This window comes from Tamandua tetradactyla, chromosome 7 (genome assembly GCF_023851605.1).
Source record: "Tamandua tetradactyla isolate mTamTet1 chromosome 7, mTamTet1.pri, whole genome shotgun sequence".
Taxonomy (NCBI): Eukaryota; Metazoa; Chordata; class Mammalia; order Pilosa; family Myrmecophagidae; genus Tamandua; species Tamandua tetradactyla.
In genome coordinates, this window is record NC_135333.1 from 87,937,776 (window position 1) to 87,961,201 (window position 23,426).

General features: G+C 35.2%; 2 protein-coding genes across 13 annotated transcripts in view; one reads left to right on the forward strand and one right to left on the reverse strand.

Moving 5' to 3' along the window:
• IRAG2 (inositol 1,4,5-triphosphate receptor associated 2) overlaps positions 1 to 5,968 on the forward strand; it is a 168,538-nt gene extending 162,570 nt beyond the window's left edge. For all 6 annotated transcript variants that reach the window (XM_077170322.1, XM_077170318.1, XM_077170317.1 and 3 more), the window contains 5 exons: positions 1,272 to 1,334; positions 1,452 to 1,501; positions 1,796 to 1,897; positions 3,732 to 3,839; positions 4,689 to 5,968. In XM_077170322.1, the coding sequence (XP_077026437.1) occupies positions 1,272 to 1,334; positions 1,452 to 1,501; positions 1,796 to 1,897; positions 3,732 to 3,839; positions 4,689 to 4,932 (567 nt within the window). In that variant the 3' untranslated portion in view covers positions 4,933 to 5,968. The remainder of the gene's footprint in view (positions 1 to 1,271; positions 1,335 to 1,451; positions 1,502 to 1,795; positions 1,898 to 3,731; positions 3,840 to 4,688) is intronic.
• The window catches only part of DNAI7 (dynein axonemal intermediate chain 7), a 129,968-nt gene continuing 108,171 nt past the window's right edge, over positions 1,630 to 23,426 (reverse strand). For 3 of the 7 annotated variants that reach the window (XM_077170324.1, XM_077170327.1, XM_077170323.1), the window contains 6 exons: positions 22,974 to 23,134; positions 20,640 to 20,796; positions 18,510 to 18,724; positions 17,174 to 17,341; positions 15,510 to 15,623; positions 5,322 to 5,654 (listed from right to left, as the gene is read on the reverse strand). In XM_077170324.1, the coding sequence (XP_077026439.1) occupies positions 5,379 to 5,654; positions 15,510 to 15,623; positions 17,174 to 17,341; positions 18,510 to 18,724; positions 20,640 to 20,796; positions 22,974 to 23,134 (1,091 nt within the window). In that variant the 3' untranslated portion in view covers positions 5,322 to 5,378. Of the gene's footprint in view, positions 2,144 to 5,321; positions 5,655 to 10,277; positions 10,353 to 15,509; positions 15,624 to 17,173; positions 17,342 to 18,509; positions 18,725 to 20,639; positions 20,797 to 22,973; positions 23,135 to 23,426 lie in introns of those variants that run through there. The other 4 variants (XR_013179591.1, XM_077170325.1, XR_013179592.1 and 1 more) reach the window with 4 other exon arrangements.

Here is a 23,426-nt window from a genome sequence, read left to right on the forward strand (position 1 = left end):
TGACCAGACTCTCTTTTGCTGCTCCGCCAATCTCAGCCCTTGGCTTCCACCTCGTGGTCTAAGATGGACACTTCAGATCCAGGCATCAACCCCACATCATTACATCCGGTCATGTTCCCAGAAAGAGGAAGAAGCAAAAACAGTTGTTCCTTTTAAAAATACCACCTGGAAGTCCCACATAACTTTTCCTTTTTTATCTTTGCCTACAAAGAGGGAAATACAGTTTTTATTCTGGAGACTGTGTGCCTAGGTGAAAATCAAGAGGTATGTGACTAAATAAAAAGGGAGAATGGGACACTCAACCAGCAGTCTCTGCTATAGTTTCACAGATCTCAAAGATTTATAATATTTTTGATCCAGTAACTTTAAAATCATTCCATCCAAATCCCTCTTTTGGATGAGGATATAGAAAAACAAAAAAGTTAAGTGATTAGTCAATATCATGTAATAGAAGAACAAGGATTAGAGTCCAGGTTTTTTGAACACCAATTTGATATCCTTGATGCTTTACTGATCTATGAAAATCAGTTATGAATGGTGGTTTAAGAAAAAGACTCAAACTCCTTTAATATATTTTCTTCATTAAAAATGTTTACATTCTAAAGCTGTTCGTATTTAAACTTTAAGAACCACATACTACTACATAAATTTCCCCTGTGCCAAGCTGAAGCCTGATAAACAATCCATTTATTAATAATATATCAGGCCCATCCTTAAATGTGTTAAATAGAAAAAAAATGGAACCATGAAAGAAAATTCTACAAATATAGGTGCATATTTATCTCCTCTTGAGTTGGGGGAAACCTCTCTAAGCATAAAAGCAATAGTAGCAAAAGAAAAAAACAGATGAATATATTTGGCTGCATTAGAATTGAAGAAAATTTCTGCCAGAAATACCATGAACAAAATTCATATGGGCAATGGACACAAACAGGTGGTTCTCAGAGCAGAAATACACATGGTTATTTGACATACAAGAAACAATATTCAGTGTTATTAGAAGCCAAATAAATGCAAAACAAAACAAGTAACCATGTATTCTTTGTCTGGCAAAAATTGTATTGACCTAATGTTAAGGAAGGTAGAATATAAATTGATAAAATATTTCTGGAAGGTAATTTAGTCATAGCAAAGGCATTTACAAATGTGCCTGCTGTTTAACTCTGCAAAGGTCAAGTGCATAGATGTATGTGTACAGAGATATTCATCTGTGTTGCCTACTAGAGTAAAATATTAAGAATTTCCAAATGTACATTTTGCCCTTTGTACAGCCACCTTCTCTTCGAAGAGTGACTATTGCTTCTTTGCCTAGAAATATTGGAAATGCAGGAACAGTAAGTAAATTCCTAGGCATTCTTAGTCAAAAGTAAATTCATTCATTTTCAGATAGAAAAATATTAAATTCACTAAATTCACATTTTATCATTTCTTTAACATCTACACTTCCAAAGATGGCTGGGATGGAAAATAATGACCGATTCAGTAGGAGGTCGAGCAGTTGGTAAGTGTGATTTTAGGGCTGCTCTTTGGGAGCTTTACTATTTTATAAGTGGGCTAAAGTAAATAAGAGTTTGAAGTAAGTAATATAGTAACATTTTATTTGTACATATTATAAGCAGAATAATTTTAAATATTGGTATATGATCCATGAAGCTGTTTTATCATGAAATAGGGGATATATGAATGTGCCAAAAAATTAATTAGAACACAATTTTTTCATGGATTTAAACCTTAGGAAATAGATTGATAATGGTTAAAAGAGATTTGACAAGTGGCTGTAATCATCTTCATCTAGGCGTATCTTGGGATCAAAGCAGAGTGAACATCGTCCCTCATTACATCGATTTATTAGCACCTATTCATGGGCAGATGCTGAAGATGAAAAATGTGACTTAAAGTAAGTGAAACTTTGTGTGCTTATTAACCTGATTGAGTAGAGGCATAAACAGTGGGAATCACGTTTTATTTCTGGAGATGAGATCAAATACCACATCATCAAATAGATAATTCATTGTGAAAGACACCATATAAATGCTATTTGTGGATCCATTTACTCTGGTAGCACTCGGAACTGTAAGTTTGAGGTACTGAGTTAGGAAAGACCCAGAATTGCCCAGACTTCTGAAGATAGTGGTTTTTCTTCCTATATAGGAAAAGCGTTTAGGGGAAAAGTTCAATAAAAAGCCCCAGAAGTAAAATATCCATCAACTTAGATTTTTTTAAAAAGGAAACATATATATGTATAACATATTTGGATATGCAAAATATATGCATATATGTAACATTGTTATATTGTATATACATTAATCTTCCATTTAGGTACATAAAGAATGAAGGAAACATAAAACTCTAGCAAATTAAACAAATAAAATATTCTTCTATAGGGAGAGGTAGAGGGCAACAAGGAGGGACGTGAAGAAATGTTAAGTCCATGGGTGGCCTTTTAACCTTGCTTGATCTCAGTTTCCTCAAATGTAAAATTAAGAGATTTTTAACAAAATGACTTTATGTTCATTTTATACATCTTCACTGAGTACCTACTATGCTCTACTAAGAGATATAAAGATGAGCAAGGCACGGTGTCTACCCTCTAAGAGTTCATGTTTTTTGTTTTCATTTTTCTTCAATAATTTGGGGAGTCAATTACATGTGTTGCAAACTCTTTTCAGCCATAGAGTTAATATAATGGATCTTTTCTGATCTGGGTAGGAAAAAATATTAACAGATTCCTTTAATAAATTATAATCTAATTTTTTGCTTTTTGTTACTGTGATGATTTCCATTGAAAACAAAAGACCAAGACCTTGAGACTCTTACAAGAATGCAGTTGATTCTGCCTTTGGGCTTTGTGGCCTTTACAAAGGAAACTAAAATCTAACATGTGCGTTCCTTCTAGACGTTTGACTGAAAATAAAATCTTTAAGACACAGTTTCCTTTGCTAGTTGTGAGGGTAGTAGGAGTCATATTCAAAATTCAAATCCTATTAGAAACTCATCAGTGAAGATCATGAAACAATTGAATTTTGTTCAAATAGAGGAAAGCACCTTTACTTAATGCAATTTTATTCAAAATATTGTCGATACGATGGCTGTTTCTGGCTTATCAGTTACTAGTTTATTTTAACTAGTTTTACTTTCAGAATATTTTCATAAAGATTTTTCAAATTAAGATATTTAGAGAAAGAGAAGAAATGACACTTTTGATGTTGCTCCAAGTTAGCACTGATCAAATATCTTACAAAAATATAAAATCACCTGTAATAGCATACTAAAAGCAAGGTGGTAGAAGGATATTTAATAAGATTGATAATTAGGCAAAACTGTACTATATATTGAGTGAAAAAATATAAAAGAAGAAATGTAACATCCAAATTTATCTTTTAAAGTGTGGATAAAAACATTTATATGCAGAGAAAGAGAAAGAGATCAAACATTACCATCAGTTATGAGTGGTGAGATTAACGTTTATATTGTCTTTATATTATAACTTTCACAACAAAATTTATTCTAAATAGTGGAGGTTTTTTTTTTAGTTAAAAAAAATCTTAATTCCTTAAAATGATAAAAAAAACATGAATCTGGCTATTTGAATTGGATATCTATCAAATCTTTCTGGAGTAAAACAAGTATTTGTGAGCCTCTCGAATTATACAGTCAAATATAATATTTTATAAGTAAATATAGCACATTATCCTTAGTTTCAAATACTGAAAAACAAAATTTATTTACAGAACTAAAGACGACTCAGAACCACCTGGAGAAGAAACAGTAGAAAGGACAAGGAAGCCAAGTCTTTCTGAAAAGAGAAATAATCCTTCAAAATGGGATGTTTCTTCAGTGTATGTTGTCCACTTGCTAAATAATACCATTTTGGTGGAATGGGGAAGGAAGGGTAAAGTAGGGTTAACAGTGTTAATCAAATCGTTAAATTTAAGATGAACAAGAAAGTTCATATGGTCTATAGCAGTCGTCCCTGACTGCATGAGAGGCACAAGAGTTGATAGTAAGGAACTTGGTTCTGTGGCCAGACAGCCTGGGCTCAAATTCCAGTCCTCCAACTAGCTACATCATCTGCTGAGTCCATGCATTTCTGAGCACCAATTTCTTCCTCGATAAAACAGTGATGAAAATATTCTCTATACCAATCATTATAACTGTCCTGATTAAATGGATTAGCACATGGAAATTGCTAATTTCAGCACAGATTTAACATTTACCTAAATGATTCAATAATAAGCTGTGTTTCCTGTATGGGTGTGTCTAAAAAAAATAAGTTTAAATTTCAAGTAAAGTGTACGGTATGGTGAGAAATAAGTGACATATTTATGCATATATAGATAGATAGATAGATAGATACAGATATGTACATGTATGTACACATAAATCCCCCTCTACCCAGTAAATAGCATTTTTAATTCTACTGTAGAATTCAGTTGCCTTACCTGAATGAAAGAATGAGATAAATAAAAGTTAAATAATGGCTAAATACGTTATTTCAGATTCTCATCTTGAATCATTTCTTGAATTCTAATAGTTATAAGGGGCCAGACTGTAGTTGCCTAAACCACAAGGACTTTTTATCTAATATTTATAAGGCAGATCAATGACTTGATTAGTATTATTAGCAAACAGGGTGCTAAAATAAGTTATTGAGATCACCAAATTTTGTATTTGTTTTTTCCTTTTAGTTATGACACAATGTCTTCCTGGGCCACAAATCTCAAGTCTGCTGTCAGAAAAGCTAATAAGCCACTCTGGATTTCTGTCTCATTCATTGTACTCTTTGCAGCGTTGATGAGCTTCCTTACAGGCCGATTTTTCCAAAAGCCTGTGGATGCCGCTCCCACACAGAATGGGGACTCCTGGATGTCTCTAGAACATGCCTTGTGGCCATTTACCAGACTCCAACACAACGGACCACCACCTGTGTGACTGCAGCACAACCTAATATATGTAACGTAGTCACTTTTAGAGGGAAAGTATAGCAGGGGACCAGAGGCTCTCAGCATGACTGTAAGATATTTTACATGCGTTCTTTTTGCAATTACCTCCCCAACTGAAATACAATGGGGAAGAAGCCTGCCCATGGTCTTTTTAATGAGCTTTTCAAGGAAGAAATATTATATATTATTTTGTTTTGTTAATTGTTGTTGAAATAAAATACCATTCAAATCTTCATACAGTGAAAACTGAAATTCTCAATAACTCAAGCATTCATAGGGAAAGAAAATAATTTTGTTTAAAATAAAATTTGAGAGTAAAATGCTAAGTAGACATTTTTAACAGCCTTTCTGAAATATATTCACTCTATTGAGGAAATACCTGATTTTTTTCAAGTTGCTTGAGTCTTCATGCTGAAAAAAGTTTATCAGTGGGAATTAAGAATAGCTAAGTAATCTAGTAGAGAGCAGCATTTGACATACAGAATCAATAAACTGGCAGTTGGCACTCCTGATTTTCTCTATTGCTTCTTCAGAAGAAAAATCCTTAACCAAGTGAAACAGAGTAGAATGAAACTCAGTTTCATCTTTAAGTGCTTCAGAGTATACCTCACTGTATTCACTGATCTTGAGTCTTTGTGCTCTATCACCACTAAACATTAAAAGGACCCAACTGGAATGTGGAATAGGTTCTGAAGTAAGGTGTTCTGTCACCTGAAAAAAAAATTAGAAAAAGTCATTAACAGTTTCTCTTCTATTAGTTACTTTGGTAGTAAGTGTTGTTTGAAGGGCTCAACTTGGTCCCCCAAAACTGCTAAAGTTAAAAGAACCATTCTTAATGCCCCATTTTTTTTTTAACCATGAAACCATTTATAATTTGGTGTTTATGGAGCTTATCTATTCAACAAACATTTATTAATCACCTATCATATTTGAGGTGCTTGGGTTATAACAGTGATATAACTGACCAAAAAAACCCACCAAAATATATTAATAAACAAACAATTACCAAAAAAAAAAAAAAAAAATCTGTCCTGAAGGACTTGACTATGTTCTACTGGGGAAAACAGACATTAAACAAGATAAATAAATATGGAGGCCCATCTATGTTAAGATGTCAATCAATCAGCATTTAGAATTGGATAAGATTCCTTTCTTTATCAGGTAGTAGTAAGGGAGCCAGAAAGTTAGGCTGGAGGCCTAGACTTCACAGGAAAGCTTTTGTGAATTGTTGATGTATTCAAGCTAAAGGCTTCCATTTTTCTCCTAAGTAGATGTAAAGAGTTATAAGGACTCTGACCTGAAGTCAAGAGCATTTGATACCACAGTGGATAATGAAGCTATAACCTCTACAAAGTTGAGTTTTATTTTGTTGAAAAGCTAAAGTTATTTGACGTTTTTAAACTATGCTTTGAATGTTAATTTTTCCCATCACTTTTAGAGGAGAAACCATGGTCTACATTCATTTAGCTTTTACCACCCTATTTACCTTTGGAAAACAAAGTAGTTTGTGGGTTGTTGCATATTGTACTGACCAAGACTGTATTCCTCTCTCCTGATCAGGTGGTAGGCCTTAATCCTCACCCCCTGTGCTCGTTCCCTTCCCCTCCCCTATCCTGACTACCTTGAAACTAATATTGCAACTGTGGTATTGCAGAGAAAACAACTCAGGTTGCAGAAAAAAATAAAGGGAGAAAAGACAGCTGTAGACCCAACTATTCTGAATATCAAACTCACCCTTGACATCCCTCTCCTCTCTCCCTCTAACCCTGGCTACCCAGGGGGCTGAGAGACTCCTAACTGGGTAGTTCCTTATCTCTCTCCTTTCTCCCAGCCATAACAGACCCCATGGATGTAGCCTAATTACTACAAAGGGAAATATTCCAAACCAAGTGTTCCTAATGGCAGCCTCAGTAAATCACTCACCCATCCAGTGATCAACCACCCTTACTATCTTCCAGTGCTTTTCCTCCATCAACTCCCCATCCTACTTAAAAAGCTTGGTGGAACCTGACCTGATTAAGATGGCAGAATGATGCATTCCAGTTCTCTATCCCTTCACAGAAGCTTTGAACAACCAGAAAGAATTAGCAGAAACAACTTGATCACAGTTTCAGAAAATAGTTGCAGTTTTCAGCCATTGGATAAGCACCAAATCAAGGAAACCTCTCGGTGGCAACTTGCTGACCTGCATTCCCAGGGTGAGTCCCTGGTCCCGGTTCCAGACACAGCAGAATAACTCTTGTGCACATACTAGGTACATGTATGCAAGTGCCAATCTGTCTGGTGATGAATTGAGGGACTGAACCAGGACATTCATCAAGGGTTTACCATTCCAGAACTTGCCCTGCACTGTAGAACAGTGAAATTACAGTTGCCTGGGGCAACACATTGCTGGCTGTGGGACAGAAAGTGAGGTGCCCATTACCACAAGGAAGCAGTTTCCTGCAGCAAAAGGAACATTTGGGGCCATAAATACAGAGGAATTCGTAGAGCTGCATGCATGCCCAGGACAAGATACATTCACAGAAAAGACCAGAGCATCCTAACACTTTTGCCTTGGCTATTCTGTAAACTCATTGTATGGATAAGTTTTGAAGAAAAAAACTCACACAGGTCAATCTGGAAAGACTGGTAAAGGTATTTTGTTTTTTGCAATCTTTAGTTTGGTAAGTTCCTGGCATTTAAGGAAATCCCTGTCATAATAACAGATGGATGCAAGCATAAGGAGCAGACACCTTACTGTCTACATTCCAGAGATAACACAGAATGTCCAGGTAGAACAAAAGATTACAAAACAAAGAAATAGGAAACAACCGTCCATGAAAAGGAACAGGATAAAGCATTAGAAGCCATCAATGAAGAATACCCGACTTAGGATATATTAGACAAAGGTTGTTTTAAAAAGGTCCTAAATATACTCAAAGAACTAAATAAAATCAGGAAAATAATAGATGAACAAAAAGAGAGTTAATAATTGAGAAATAAAAATTATGAAAAGATACCAAATACAGCTGAAGACCACAGTAACAGAAATTAAACATTCCTTAGAGGGATTCAAAGCAGATTGGGGCTGACAGAAGAAAGAATCAGAGAACTTGAAGACAAGACAATTAAAATCCACCATTCTGAGGAGCAGAAAGAAGGAAAAAAATGAAGAAAGTGAACAAAGCCTGGGGGACCTGGGGAGCATCATTCAGTGCACCAATATAAACAGTGTCGGAATCTCAGGAGAAGGAGCAGAGAGGATATTCAAAAAAAATGGTGATGAACTTCCAAAATTTAATAAAAGACATGAATATACACCTTTAACATGTTCAGTGAACCCCAAACAGGATAAACCCAAATAGACCCACACTGTGCCATGCTATTATCAAACTTTCAAATGTGAATGATAAAGAGAGAATTATGAAACTTGCAAAAGAGAAGCAAAGTGTCACCCGCAAGGGAGCCTCTCTAAGATTGTGCTGATGTCTCATCAGAAACCATGGAGAAAAAACAGTAGTGGTATGACATATTTAAAGCACATATTAAAAGCAAAACATTGCCAACTGAGAATTCTATATTCAGCAACATTCTGCCTCAAAATGAGAGACATTAAGACACTCCCAGATAAACAAAAGCTGAGGGAGTTCACCTTTATACTGGCCCTATAAGAGATGCTAAATAGAGTTCTGCGGGTGGAACGGAAAAGACCCTAGACAATGGATCAGAGTCACACAAACAAATAAGGATCGTCAATAAGGGTAAAGACATGGGTAAATATCGGTACTATTGTATTTTTGGTTTGTAACTCTGCTTTTAACTTTCCACAAAAACTAAAATGCAAAAGATGATGAGTATTGAAGAGGATGTGGAGAATAAGAAATATAAGTGCATTGTTTGTGGCCATAAAAAGTGGAGTTGCCACTGTGGAACACAGTTTGGCATTTCTTCAGAAAGTTAAGCGTAGAAGTACTGTATGACCCAGCTGACCCACTTCTAGGTATATAACCAAAAGAACTGAAAGCAGGGACTCAGATAATTGCCCCCAATGTTACTCACAGCTGCCAAAAGATGGAAGCAATGCAAATGTCCAAAAACCAATAAATAGATGAAAAATTGTGGTACATACACACAATGGAATATTATTCAGCTGTAAAAGGGAATGAATTTCTTACACAGGTGACAGCATGGATGAACCCTGAAGATATATTGAGTAAAATAAGCCAGACATGAAGGGATAAATATTGTATGATCTCACTGATATGAAATAATTAAAATAAGATAATTCATAAAGTCAGAAACTAGAATAGGCTATCAGAGGCCAGGATGGGGATAGGGATTGGGGAGTTAATGCTTAATCGGAACAGAGTTTCTGATTATGGTGATGGAAAAGCTTTGGTAATGGATAGTGGTGATGGTAATACAACATTGTGAATGTAATTAACATCACTGAGTTATATATTTGAAAATGATTAAAATGAGAAATTTTAGGTTTATATGGTACCAGAATAAAAGTTTCAAGAAACTACAGAACACAGTGTACTATATTGTAACCTATGGACTACAGTTAATATTATAATCATAATATTGTTTCATCAATTGTAACAAAAGTGCCATAGTAATGCAAACTGTTAACAGGAAAACTGTGTGTGTGTAAGTTGAGGGGAGGGGTTGGAGTTGTTAAAGGGAAATTTGTACTTTCTTAATAATTTGTCTGTAAACCTACAACTCATAAAAAAAACTAGAAAAAGAGATTGTTATAAATTTAGGGCATTAAATTTATGTCCCAGGGTAGCCACAAAGAAAATATCAGAAAAATATGCATAGAATAAAATGAGAAGGGATTCTAAAGGGTTCTCTACCAGAGAGCCATTAAACAAAAAAGTGGGCAATAATGGAAGAATTGAAGGAGGGCCAAAAAATGCATAAGACTTACAAAATTCAAACGGTAAAATGGCAGAAGAAAATCCTGTACTACCAGTGGCTACTTTATATGTAAATGCATTAAACTCTCCAGTCAAAAGGCATAGTTTGGCAGAATGAATAAAAAGCACAACTCATCTATATGATATTTACAAACGACTCACCTTAAATTCAAAGACAAGGTTGAGAATGAAAATTTAATGTAGATTGAAAGGATGAAAAAAATATATTCCATGCAAATATCAATCAAGAGAGAGCAGGAAGGGCTATACTCACTGGACAAAATGGCCTGTAAATAAAAAATTGTTAAAAGGAACAAAGAAGAACACTATCTATTGATAAAGGGGTCAATTCATTAAGAAGATTGGTTAAAATATAAACGAACCTAACAACAGAGCCCCAAAATAAATGAAGCAAACATTCACTAACCTGAAGGGAAAACTGATGGTTCTATATTAATAGGAGAATACTTCAAAGCATCATTTTTAATAATGGTCAGAATATCTAAACAGAAGAATAAGGAAACAAGATTTGAATACAATAAACCAAGTAGACCTAACTAGAGATAACAGACACACTTAATCAAGCAACAGCAGAATATACATTCTTCTCAAGTGCACATGGATCATTCTCTATTATAGACCATATGTTAGGTCACAAAGAAAGTCTTAAGAAGTTTAAAAATATTGAAATCATACGAAGTATCTTCACCAATGACAATGAATGAAGCTAAAAATCAATGATAGAGGGAGAATTGGAGAATTCACCAGTATGTGGAAATTGAACAACACAGTCTTAGACAACCAATACATCAAAGAAGGAATCCCATGGAAAATAGGAAATATCTTAAAATGAATGAAAATGGTAATACAACATACCAATACTTTTGAAATGCAACAAAAGCAGTACTCAGAAATTTATAGCTCTAAATCCTTACATTATAAGAGTATCTCAAGTCAAGCAACCTAACCACATACCTGGAGGAACTAGAAAAATAAGAGATAAAGCAAACCTAAAATGAGCAGAAGGAAGGGAATAGTAGAGATTGGAGCAAAGATAAATGAAATAGAGCATAGAAAAACAATAGAATTGGTGAAACCAAAAGTTAGTTCTTTGAAAAGATCAATACTATCAACCAGCTTTTAGTTACACTGACAAGAAAAGGAGAAAGGGAAAGGGACAGTAGGGAACTTTCTGGAGTGATGTAAATTCTGTATCTTGGGGTTTAGGGTACGCAGGTGTATATACTTGTCAAAACTCACAGAAAGATACACTTAAAATTTGTGCAGTTCACTGTATGTAAAATTTGTCTTTAATTTTTTTTAATTAGAAGAAAATGTGGAATAATTTTCAGAGTTCTGTATGGAAAAGGTCATCTTTTAGAAAAGAAAAGATTGATGGATTTGGCTATTTTAAATCTCAAAACCTCTATGTCAAATAATATATAAAAATGCAAATATCAAGCCAAGGAAAGATTATTTGAAAAAAAAAATCTAAATCATTGAAAATATCAAGATAACAACAGATATATGCACAAAGGCTCTGAACAGAAAATTCATAAACAAAAAATAAAGTTTGTTAAAAAAAAAAAAGAAAAGGAGAAAGGATACAAATAAAAATCAGAAATGAAGACTACTATTGTGCTAGTTTGAAACTGTTATTTATCCCAGAAAAGCCATATTTTTTTCTCCTAATCCAGTCTTGGGGTGCAGATGTATTCTTTAGGGTGGAAACTTTTATTGGATTGTTTCCATGGAGATGTGACAGACCTAGTTGTGAATGTGACCTTTTTGGTTAGATTGTTTCTGTAGAAATGTGACACATCCAACTGTGGGTGAGACCTTTGATTAGACTGTTTCCATGGAGATGTAATCCATTCAATTGTGGGTGTGACTTTTGGCTAGAAGGAAATGTAACTCCATCCATTCAAGGTGGATCTTGATTAGTTTATTGGAGTCCTTTAAAAGGGGAACCAAAAGTTAGTTCTTTGAAAAGATCAAAATATCAACTAGCCTCTAGTTAGACTGACAAAAAAAAAGGAGTATAAAAGGAGAACTGTGTTTTTGGAGAAATTTTTGGAGAAAACACAGTTGCTTCAGAACTGACACAGATGCAGATGCAGACACAAACATCTGTAAATGCAGAAGCAACAGAGACTCAGACGACATCTGGAGATGCCTGGAGTGCCAACAGAGAGAACAGATGTCTAGACATGGGTGTTTGGTGATGCAGAGCTCTGCAGATATCACCATGTGCCTTCCCATGAGATGCTAAGCAAGTCATAAGCCAGAAGGATCCACAGGGGCTGAGAGAGCCATTTGAAACCAGAAGCTGCGAGAGGCTGCAGATGCCACCCAAGTGCCTTCTCATGTGACAGGAAAACCCAGACACCATCCAACTCTTTCTTCAGAATCAAGGTATTTTTCCTAGATACCTTAGTTTGGACATTTTTAAGGTCTTAGAACTGTAAACTTGTAACTTGATAAATCTCCTTTATAAAGACCCATATCATTTTTGGTATATTGCTTTCCAGCAGCATTAGCAAACCAAAACAACTACCAACTTTAGGGGTGGGGAGGGGTGGGGGGAAGGAACAAAAGAGGATATTTTGAAACAACATAATTTAAGAGGATATTACCAACAAATTAAGCAGCCTAGATGAAATGAACAAATTTCTAAATGACTCAAGAATAAACTGAAGACCTCAAAAGACCACTAAGAAGTAAAAAGATTTAATCAGTAATAAAAAATCAACAAATAAAGTCTAGGACCAGATGGTTTCACTGGTGAATTTTACCAAACATTCAAAGAATAAACACCAATCTTCAAACTCTGACAAAAAAACAACTGAAAAGGAGGGGAAACCTCCTAATTCATTAAATTAGGCTGGCATCACCCTATATCAGAGCCAGATAGAGATACCACAAGAAAAGAAAATTACAGATCAATATTCCTTAAGAATATAGATGTAAAAATACTACACAAAATACTAGCAAGCCAAATGCAACAGCACATCAAAAGGATTATACACCATGATTAAATGGGATTTACCCAGGTATGCAAGGTTGTTTAACATAAGAAAATCAAACCATGTTTGTGGTAGTTAGATTCAGTTGTCAACTTGGCCAGGTGAAAGTGCCTAGATCTATTGCTGTGAACAGGAGCCAATGGCATGTGAATTTCATCTGTTGCTGATTACATCTGCAGTCTGCTAAGAGGCATGCCTGCTGCAATGAATGATGTTTGATTTAATTAGCTGGTGCTTAACAGAGAGAGCTTAATGTAGCACAGCCCAAGCAGCTCAGCCTACCTCATATCAGCACTTGCAGCTCAGCCCAGGCCTTTGGAGATGCAGAAAGGAATCACCCAGGGGAAAGTTGTTGCAATTCAGAGGCCTAGCAAGAAGGCCAGCAGAGATTGCCCTATGCCTTACCACATAAGAAAGAACCTCAGTTGAAAGTTAACTGACTTTCCTCTGAAGAACTATACATTAACTAAATAAATCCCCTTTTATTGAAAGCTGTTCTAGTTTGCTAGCTGCCACAATGCAATATACTGGAAATGGAATGGCTTTTTAAAAGGGGAATTTAATGAGTTGCTAGTTTACAGTTCTAAGGCCGAGAAAATGTCCCAATTAAAACAAGTCTATAGAAATGTCCAATCAAAGGCATCCAGGGAAAGATACCTTGGTTCAAGAAGACCGATGAAATTCAGGGTTTCTCTCAAGTGGAAAGGCACATGGCGAACACAGTCACAGTTTCTCTCTCAGCTGGAAAGACACATGGTGAACACAGGGTTACTCTCTCATCTGGAAAGGCACATGACAAACACAGCGTCATGTGCTAACTTCTACTCCTGGCCTCCTGTTTCATGAAGCTCCCTAGGAGGCATTTTCCTTCTTTATCTCCAAAGGTTGCTGGCTGGTGGACTCTGCTTCTCCTGGCTATGTCGTTCTTCTCTGCGCTCTCTGACTCACTTTCATTCTCCAAAATGTTTCCTCTTTTATAGGACTTCAGAAACTAATCAAGACCACCCAAATGGGTAGAGACATGTTGTCACCTAATCCAGCTTAACTAAAGAAATTAAATCACATCTCCAGGGAGATGCTCTAATTACAGTTTCAAACATACAGTATTGAATAGGGATTATTCTACCTTTATGAAATGGGATTTTGATTAAAACATGGCTTTTCTAGGGGACATATATCCTTTCAAACCAGCACAAAAGCCAATCCATCTCTGGGGTGTTGCATTCCAGCAGCTAGCAAATTAGAACAATGTGACACACTATATTAATAGAAAAAAGGAGAAAAGAAAAACCATGATCATCTCAATTGATGCAGAAAAGTCACTTGACAAAATCCAGCACCTTTTCTTGCTAAAAACACTCAGAAAAAGGAAGAGAAATCCCCCAATATGATAAAGGGCATATATGAAAAATTTACAGCCAACATCATATTCAAGAGTGAAATACTGAAAGCTTTCCCCTAAGATCAGGAAAAAGACCAGGATGCCTGCTATTGCCACTGCTATTCAACACTGTTTTGGAAATTCCAGTTAAAGCAAGTGGGCAAGAAAAGAAATGTGTTATCCAAATTGGAACAGAAGAAGTAAAACTATAGATGACATGATCCTATGTACAGAAAATCCCTAAAAGTCCACAACAAAGCTTTTAAAGATAATAAATGAATTTAGGGACTCCAAATAGCCAAAACCATCTTAAGAAAGAAGAACAAAATTTGAGGAGTTGCATTTTCCATTTCAAAAATTATTTCAAAGCTATATTAACCAAAACACTGTGGTACTGGCAGAAGGACAGACATAGAGATCAATGGCGTAGAACTGGGAGAACAGAAATAACTTACAAATCCATGCCAAACTGATTTTTTTGACAGGGGATCCAAGTTCTTTTACTGTGGAAAAAACAATTTAACAGATGGTGCTGGAAAAACTGGTTATCCTCATGCAAGAGAATGAAAGTGAACCCCTACCTCATTCAATATACAAAAATGTGCTCAGAATAGATTATCTAAAACTCTAATATTCTTTGAAAAAAACAAGGAGAAATAATATCTTCAGGACCTTATATTAGACTATGGATTCGTAGATTTTTTTTTTTTTTTTCGCATAGACAGGCAGTAGGAAATGATCCCGGGGCCCTGGCATGGCAGGCAAGAACTCTGCCTGCTGAGCCACCATGGCCCAGATTCTTAGATTTTAACCAAAAGCATGACAACAAAAAAAGATAAATTAGACTTCAGCAAGTTAGAAACTTTTGTGCAAAGGATAGTATCAAAGAAGTGAAAAGATAACCAACCGTATGTCTGATATTTATAAAGAACTATAACACAAAAGCTAAGAAAACAATCAATTAAAAATTAAGCAAAGGACTTGAATAGACCTTTCTGGGCAGAAGATATACAAATGGTCAATAAGCATATGAAAAGATGCTCAACAGCATTAGCCATTAAGGAAATGCAAATCAAAATCACAATGAGATACATTCTCACATCCACTAGAATGGCTATTATCAAAAAAATAGAAAAAGCTTACTGACTTCTGTTTTCACAGAGTCGAAACTTTCCCCTCCTACAGCAACCTCTGAATAAAATCATCTTTGACTGTTGAACATTGTCTGGTATAGTTTTTGCTTTGACAATACCTTAAAAATAACTTTGTTAGAATCACATCGTAGATTCCACCTGCTCCAACCAAATGCAAAAGAGGAACTTAGCAGGGCCATTTGTCGATAAGCATTCAATTCTACCAAAGGAACCTGTCAGTATAAAAACAAGTAGAATTGATCAAAGAGACTCCTAACAGTCTCCCTGCCATCCTTTGCCTACCACAATCTATTCTGTATTTATTCTCTGAGTAGATTCTAAAGTCCTTACACATGGACATATCCCCATTTCCTCTCTGACCTAGTTCCTTCTTTTCTCCCTTCGCTATCTCAGCTCTAGGCCCCCGGCCTCCTTCCTGTTCTCTAATCCTCAAACAAACCAGGCTACTTCTTCAGGGCTTCACCCCAGTTGTTCTCTCTACCAACTTCCTCGGTGCCACTTGGCTAAATCCCCCACCTTCAAGTTCTACTCAAATCTTATCTTTTCTATGAGACCTATTAACACCCTGTATATATACTGTAAACTGCCCCAATCCCACCATTTCTGATCTACCTTTCCTTTTTTCCCAGAGCACTTATTACATTTTAACATGTTAGATTATTTCATTCTTTTATGTTTATTGTTTACTTCTGCTTCCACAAAGCTCAACAAAGGCAGGAATCTTTGTTTTATGCACTGATGTATCCTAATCTTCCTAAAACAGTGTCTAGAGTGTAGGTGTTTTTAAAAAGTATATCTCAAATAGAAGAAAATATGAACAGTACACTAACTTCAGCATTTCTAAAATCACAGGCAATTTGAGTTTCCTCAACCTGTTTTGCCCCATGCACATAAGTATACACCCTTATCTGTATGATTATTTAAAAATATTATATGAATGTGTATCTATATTGTTTTGGCATTTCCTGGTATATTCAGAAAAAAAGTGTTAGTTAAAATGAATTAATAAATTTTAAAATTCAATTTATTAGATTGTTTTTTGCTTATGACACTTTTTATAAAACAGCTTAAGTGGTTCTTGATAATAGAACTCTTTTGCCTACACAACACACCTTTCATGATTAGAAACTCCTTCATTCGTAAATCACAAGTGTTTACTAAACATCTGCAGTATTCCAGCTATGTGCTAGAAGAATCAAACTTGATTTAAAGAAACGTACTTGGTCCTTAAGGAGCTTGCAGTGTAATGTGGAAGGATCTCAGTTAACTAAAGCTTATGAGTGACACAGAACCTGTATGCAGATACGGAGGCTCTGCCAAGAAACAGAGGTGGTGGAGTTTGTACATTTGTCATGCTTGAATGTGTTTAATATTGCCTGACCTATCATATTGGAAAAGTGCAGTTATCATTTACCCTCTTAAGAAATCTTACATAGGGCCAGTCATTGAAGAAGAAAGAAAATATATAAAATGGGAAGTTCATCAGACTACATCTGCACTAAACTAGTCAGCCATGGAGATGCTCTATGCACTCATATCAAATCATACAGCGCACTTACTTTCTTGGGGAGGATTTTTAACCTTGAGGGAAACTGATTCAGTTCCTCGTCTTGCCACTAATTAATTTCTTCCTTTCCTCCTCCCATCCTATATAATTGAATAAAAACATAAAACCCATGGCTTACCTGATGATTTTTGTAAAAGTTAATACTTGCTAATATACTAAATGACCACTGCCTTAAATCTGGAAATTCATACTTGCCTTATTGTTTATAACAACATAAAAATGAGAGTATCCAGAAGGGAAGATATTCAATCCAACTTCTTTCAGAGCAATAATAAAAGTAATAGGAGTCATCCACTTTCCTTGCAAAGTGGAGCAATGCTCTTTGTCTTTCAGTTTGACTGAAGCTAACATACAAAGGTTTTCCTAGTTTTCCAAAGAAAAAAAGAGAAACTTTTATAGGCAAAGTTAAAGAAATTATTGCTTTGATATTATTCTATGCCTAGGCTTTTTGTTCATTACATTATTTTAAAATTATATATCACTTTATATTAAAAAGAATGAGGCAGGTATGTTTTAGGCCTAATCTGGAAGCTCTGCCTCGAAGTCCCTGTGTTTCCTTAAGTAGTTTACCTAAACCTCTTCAGGCTTCATCTAAACAATCAATGAATTGCACTAAAGGATTTCTCAGGTTTTCCCCAATTTTATAAATTAAGATCTAAGAATACTGTATATATTGATATTGAATTAAAATGACAATTTCATTGCAATCATGACAATAACTTTTAAGGATTATACTTCTTTACACATCTAAGATCTAACATAATGGTGTAAAATTATGATCTCGTTTTAAAATTTGACAAAGTGGCAACTGGAAAACATTCAGAGATCATCTCTCTCATCTGGCATTAAAAACAAAATATGATGATATTCTAGTCTTCTTTCACATTTATAAGGAATTTTAGCCTTTTTATTAACTTTATTGAGGTTTATATTAAATATCATAAAATTCACCCATTTCAAGTGAACAATTCAAAGAGTCTTAGTAACTCTACCAACTGGGACAACCATTAGTATAAAATTAGTTTTAGAACATTTTCACCCTCCAGTAGGATCCCCTATGCTCATTTATAGTTAATCCCTTTCTCACCCATAGCACCAGGCAACCACTAATTTACCTTCTGTCTATAAATTTCAGACTAGGTCATTTCTGAGAGCAATAGAGGCTTCATTCAGAGAGAGGCCAACCTCAAAGTGGGATTTCAAGTGATTGTCTGATAATGACCACGGAACCTTTTTAGGGTGAATAAAAAACTCTGAAATTCATACTGCAACCAAGTTCATAATTTTATTGATTGATTTATCCCTAGTAACTTTAGGGTATAAATTTAGGTTTCACCTCTTACATGTTATTGCTTATCTAATTATTCAATTAACATTGCATTTAGGAATTATAGCTAATGGTACATTTTAAATGTTTCATAAATCACATTATCAAAACATAAATCTACAGTGATTGACAGCTTTGACATATACTCTCCTATATCCAAAGAGGTTTGCCTTTATGATATGATATACTATAATAATAATTCACCTTAATTTTTATTTGAATCTCAGTAAATACTGTAGTTACAGTCAAAAGTACTTCATTCGCTTGAAGTGGTCTTAGTTCCCAAGATTGGTATGGCATGTTAATATGAGTATCTTGAATCAAGGTAACAGGGCCAAAAGTTTCTAGGCTGAATGTTACAAGTCTTCCTTCTGAGTTGTAAGAAATATTGCTAATGCCATCAGTTCTCCAATGTTTACCTTTATAATAAGTAAAGAAAGTGACATTAATTTCTTTTTGCCTATTAAAAAATAAGCTGAACGAGACCACCCTATTAGAATGTGTATAAATAGATCTTTTACATTTAGAATAGAATCTCAACAAAAAGTAGGCACTGATAGAAGTTTCCTGCTGCCCAAAGGATCAATCCAAACTCCCCACATGGCCCTGTTCAATATTCCATCCCATGAGATGTCTTACTAAGCTCTCCTAGAACGATCGAGTCACAACTCTGCTCTATAGCACTTTTTTGCTACTACTCACTACATGGAATTATGATGTTTTTCCCTGTCTGCCTTTCCCACAACTCTGCAAACTTCTAGAGGAAGGTACTATGTCTCATTTACCCCTTTTGTATTGCTGATCATATTAATGAGGCAAATGAATGGATCATTCTCTTCCTATAATACCATCTCCATTTCCAACTGGCTCTCTTTCATCTTCTCATGTGGATGTTTCCATTGACTAGTTCTTACTCTTAAATTTAATATAGTAGATATATTGACAAGCTAAGTTATTTATAATCCATCTTTTTGTTACTAAATTAACTGAATTATTTTAATTTGTAAAGATAAAAATTAAGCATTGCTTATTTAACATATTTAAATAGTGTACCTTTAAAGTTCATAAATACATTCTCAAAAATTCTAGTATTCCATAGCAAAATTTCCCCATAATTTAAAAATTACTGGGAATTTTGATCATTTCTTTCTATAATTATACAGTCAAATTTTAAATTATATCTATTTTCTGAATCGTGGGATAACTTACCTTGCTTAAATCTATTTTACTATGAATAATTTTTAACGTGATAAATATTTAAGAACCTAACCATTGAAGGGAAGCCAGGCCTTTAAAGCAACACAAAAGGAAGAAATTACACAATTATTTATTTTGATATCATGGTAGCCCATGACAAACTCTGGGATCTATCCTCTAAGTGCTTATTGAAGAGTGCTTTGAAAACTATTGCTTTATTCTTTCTTTGCTTTGTATATATGTTATATTATACAATAAAAAAAAAGTTAGGGCGGACCACGGTGGCTCAGCAGGCAGAGTTCTCGCCTGCCAAGTGGGAGACCTGGGTTTAATTCCCAGTGCCTGTGCCTTTGTGAGCCTATCTGCTCCCCACCTATCACTAGGTATGTAAATCCCTTCACAAATAGATGGATGCAAATTAATTAATGCTGAAAGCAGAGCTCCACTGCTTTCATCTAGGATTCTCAAAATTTGCACACATTAATTCACAAGACCAAAGTCTTCCAAATTTCAGCCAGCCTACTCAGTGCTTGGCATTTGTTAACGATTAGCAAACAATTAGCTTGTATCTCTGTTGATATAAGTGATTTTAGTGATATTTAACATTTTGAAGAAGCAATAATCTCCCATGGTTATAAAGAGGCACACAGGAGCTAGTTTTCTCTTTCTCAGTTTCCATTCTCATTACTCATCCCTGACACTTATTTGTAACTTAAATTTGGATTTTATAAATCATTATGCTAATCAAGTATTAATCATCCCAATCTGAACTATTGGGTTATTTCAAGAGAGATTGGGCTTTTCATTTGTTTGATTTTTATTTGCTAAACCATACTGGTATTTTAGTTCATTTCCTTTATTTTTTTAACATAATGATATAACCATAAATAATTGTTCATAAACTATGACAAATATAAACATTTTAGGAGCTAATAGTCATAAAATCCAATACATTTGAAAGCTTCAACCCCTATTAATTTCCATCAAAAGCAAACCTAAAGACCATAGAACTGGCATGGAAATATGTAACTTGAGAAACTCAGTTTTCACACTGCATTTTCTCTTTCAAATTAAGGATTTGTATTATTATCCTCTGTTCATTACATGATTGTGAAAGGTGTTAAAGCATTGCTGTACCTTCAAGGTCCCACCTTGCAACCATGGGCTCTTCAAAAAAGATTACATTTTCCTGAACCTGAAGCATGACCTCTATAGGTGGAAACACATTTTCTGTTTCCAAGTCTTCTGTTGTTTCTGGAGGATATATATATTTCTTTAATCCTCCTTTGGGTATCTTTAAAAAAATGACCAAGACAATACCAAGTTAGAAGCTGACTGGTTACAGTTAAAAATGAAGTATTACTGAATAAACTACATAGTTATTTTTAAAAAAAACATTGCAGTTTGGTCCCATTTACCTGTAGGCTACCAAAATGTCACAATAAGATTAAAAGAGCATGAGTGTGGGGAGAAAAGTCACTCACATTTTGTCCAATGAGTATAGCCCTTCCTGCTCTCTCTTGATTGATATTTGCATGGAATATATTTTTTTCATCCTTTCAATCTACGTTAAATTTTCATTCTCAACCTTGTCTTTGAGTTTAAGGTGAGTCGTTTGTAAATATCATATAGATGAGTTGTGCTTTTTATTCATTCTGCCAAACTATGCCTTTTGACGGGAGAGTTTAATGCATTTACATATTAAAGTAGCCACCGATAGTACAGGATTTTCTTCTGCCATTTTATCGTTTGAATGTTGTAAGTCTTATGCATTGCTTGGCCCTCCTTCAATTCTTCCATTATTGCCCACTTTTTGTTTAATGGCTCTCTGGTAGAGAACCCTTTAGGATTTGGATGCAATTATAGACCCTTCCTATGGGCCAGGTTCTACACTGTGGCTTATTCACCTTTTCATTACTCAAACAATCCTACAGGGCATCTACTTTACAGGGAAGATGAACTGAGACTTAGAGAAATTCAGCAACTTGCCAAACATTACAAAACAATATTGAGGGACTAGAACTCAAAAACAGATCTATAGGATCTGAAGTTCCCTACTCATTTCATTACGCTATATTGCCACTTTGGTGACCAATAGTTTTAATACCTTGGTTAGGGCATGTAAGTGAGGAAAGAAAGAAGCGTGGATAACTCTTTGAGAAGTGTAGAAATGAATAGGTGAAAATAAGTTAAGCAGAGAGCGAATTTGGGGGCGATAAGGGGAAGATTATAAATGTTAGAAAAGAGAGAAATAAATGGATGGGACAAAAGTATAAAATAAGTGGGAGATTACTGAAAAACTTTGGGGAAAAAAAGGCAGAAGGCCTCTTTGTTAAAGGAGAGGAGGAGGATTCTTTGGGCTCAAATGAGAGTATACAGTGGTGATAGCAGCACACTGTGAGACTGCTCAAACAACAGAACTTTGGATGGTTCCTTGAAAACTGCTAGCTCAGGCTGGGACTTTTCTACAGACAAAAAGGTTTTAAGGCCATCTTAGACCAAAGGGATGTTTTTCTTGGACTCTCCTGTCCTTCAGGTATCCCCGAAGTAATGAAGATAATTGAAGCATTCAAATAGATTCCTCCTCCAGGCATGCTCTAATACATGAATTCTCAGTTGTGATGAGAAAGGGGGAAGAAGGGCACTATCACTTCCAAGAGGTGAGAATTAGTTTGTTGTTGTTTTTTGGCAGGTCTGGGAAGTGGGAGGAATGACAAGTAAAAAATTATTTTTCTTTTATGTATAAAGCACAGATATACACATAGCACATTAACAGATATATAATATATCTGTGATATTAAATTCATTTGGGGAAATTAGGGGGGGAAAATGCCTATAAAAGCTCCTTAGGAGGACAATAACGAATAAAAGGTTAATAAATAGCGCCCGTTGGGGTTGAATCATGTGCCCACAAAAGGCATATTCAGGTCCCAAACCCTGGTCCTTTGGGTATGAAACTATTTGCATATAGGACCTTTGAAGATGTTAGTAGGTAAGGTGTGCCCAGTAAGGCTGAAGTCCTTATTGGCAAAGGAAATTGGATGTGGAAACAGAGCCACAGGGAACAGCCAGAAGTCAAGGGAATTGAAAGAAAGAACGACCATGCTGCCACAGAACAGAAAAGCCAAGGGACCTCAAAGGTTACCGGTCAGGTGGAAGACACAGACCCTGGGAGGAAGCAGCTCTTCTAGCCTCCATGCTAAGTGAAAGAAGCCAGACACAATAGGTCATATGTCACATGGTTCCATTTCAGAATAAAGACAGGAAGAAGATAGAGACCAAGGGACAAGGGAGGGGAATAGGGAGCAGCTGGTTAATGGGTACACTGTTTTGTTTCGGGTATGGAAAATGTTTTGGAACTAGATAGAGGTGGTGTTTGTATAACATTTGCGAATGTATTCAGTGCCACTTTAAAATGGTTAAGTCTTTGTTATATGAATTTTACCTCAATAAAAAATAAAATCAACCTACTTCCACAATCATCCAGCCCTTCACTGGTTTACACTGCGGGGGCAGCTCCAAAATATCCAAGTGGTACACTCCACCCAGAATTGTGAACTGGCATAAATCAACCTCATTCTTTTCAAAGTATTCCGGTTTTTCTTGAGCATTCTCTACCAGTAACAATTGTGCTAAAAATAATCAGATTAATATAGTTTCTAAATAGACCATATCATTTATTTTCTTAAAAAAGATATGAAAAATTGGTAAAATAAAGTTTTATTTAACTAGTTACTAAATTTCTTCAAAATGTGATTAACTCTAAATTATTAATAGTTAACCCTGTAAATGGGAATAGGCATGTGTAAAGGTGAAGTGCAGGGGAAGACTTCATTTATACTTTGTATGCTAGCATTTTTGGAATTTTTATACAATAAGCCTGTTAAGTTTTATACAATATAATAAATATATATTATGTATATT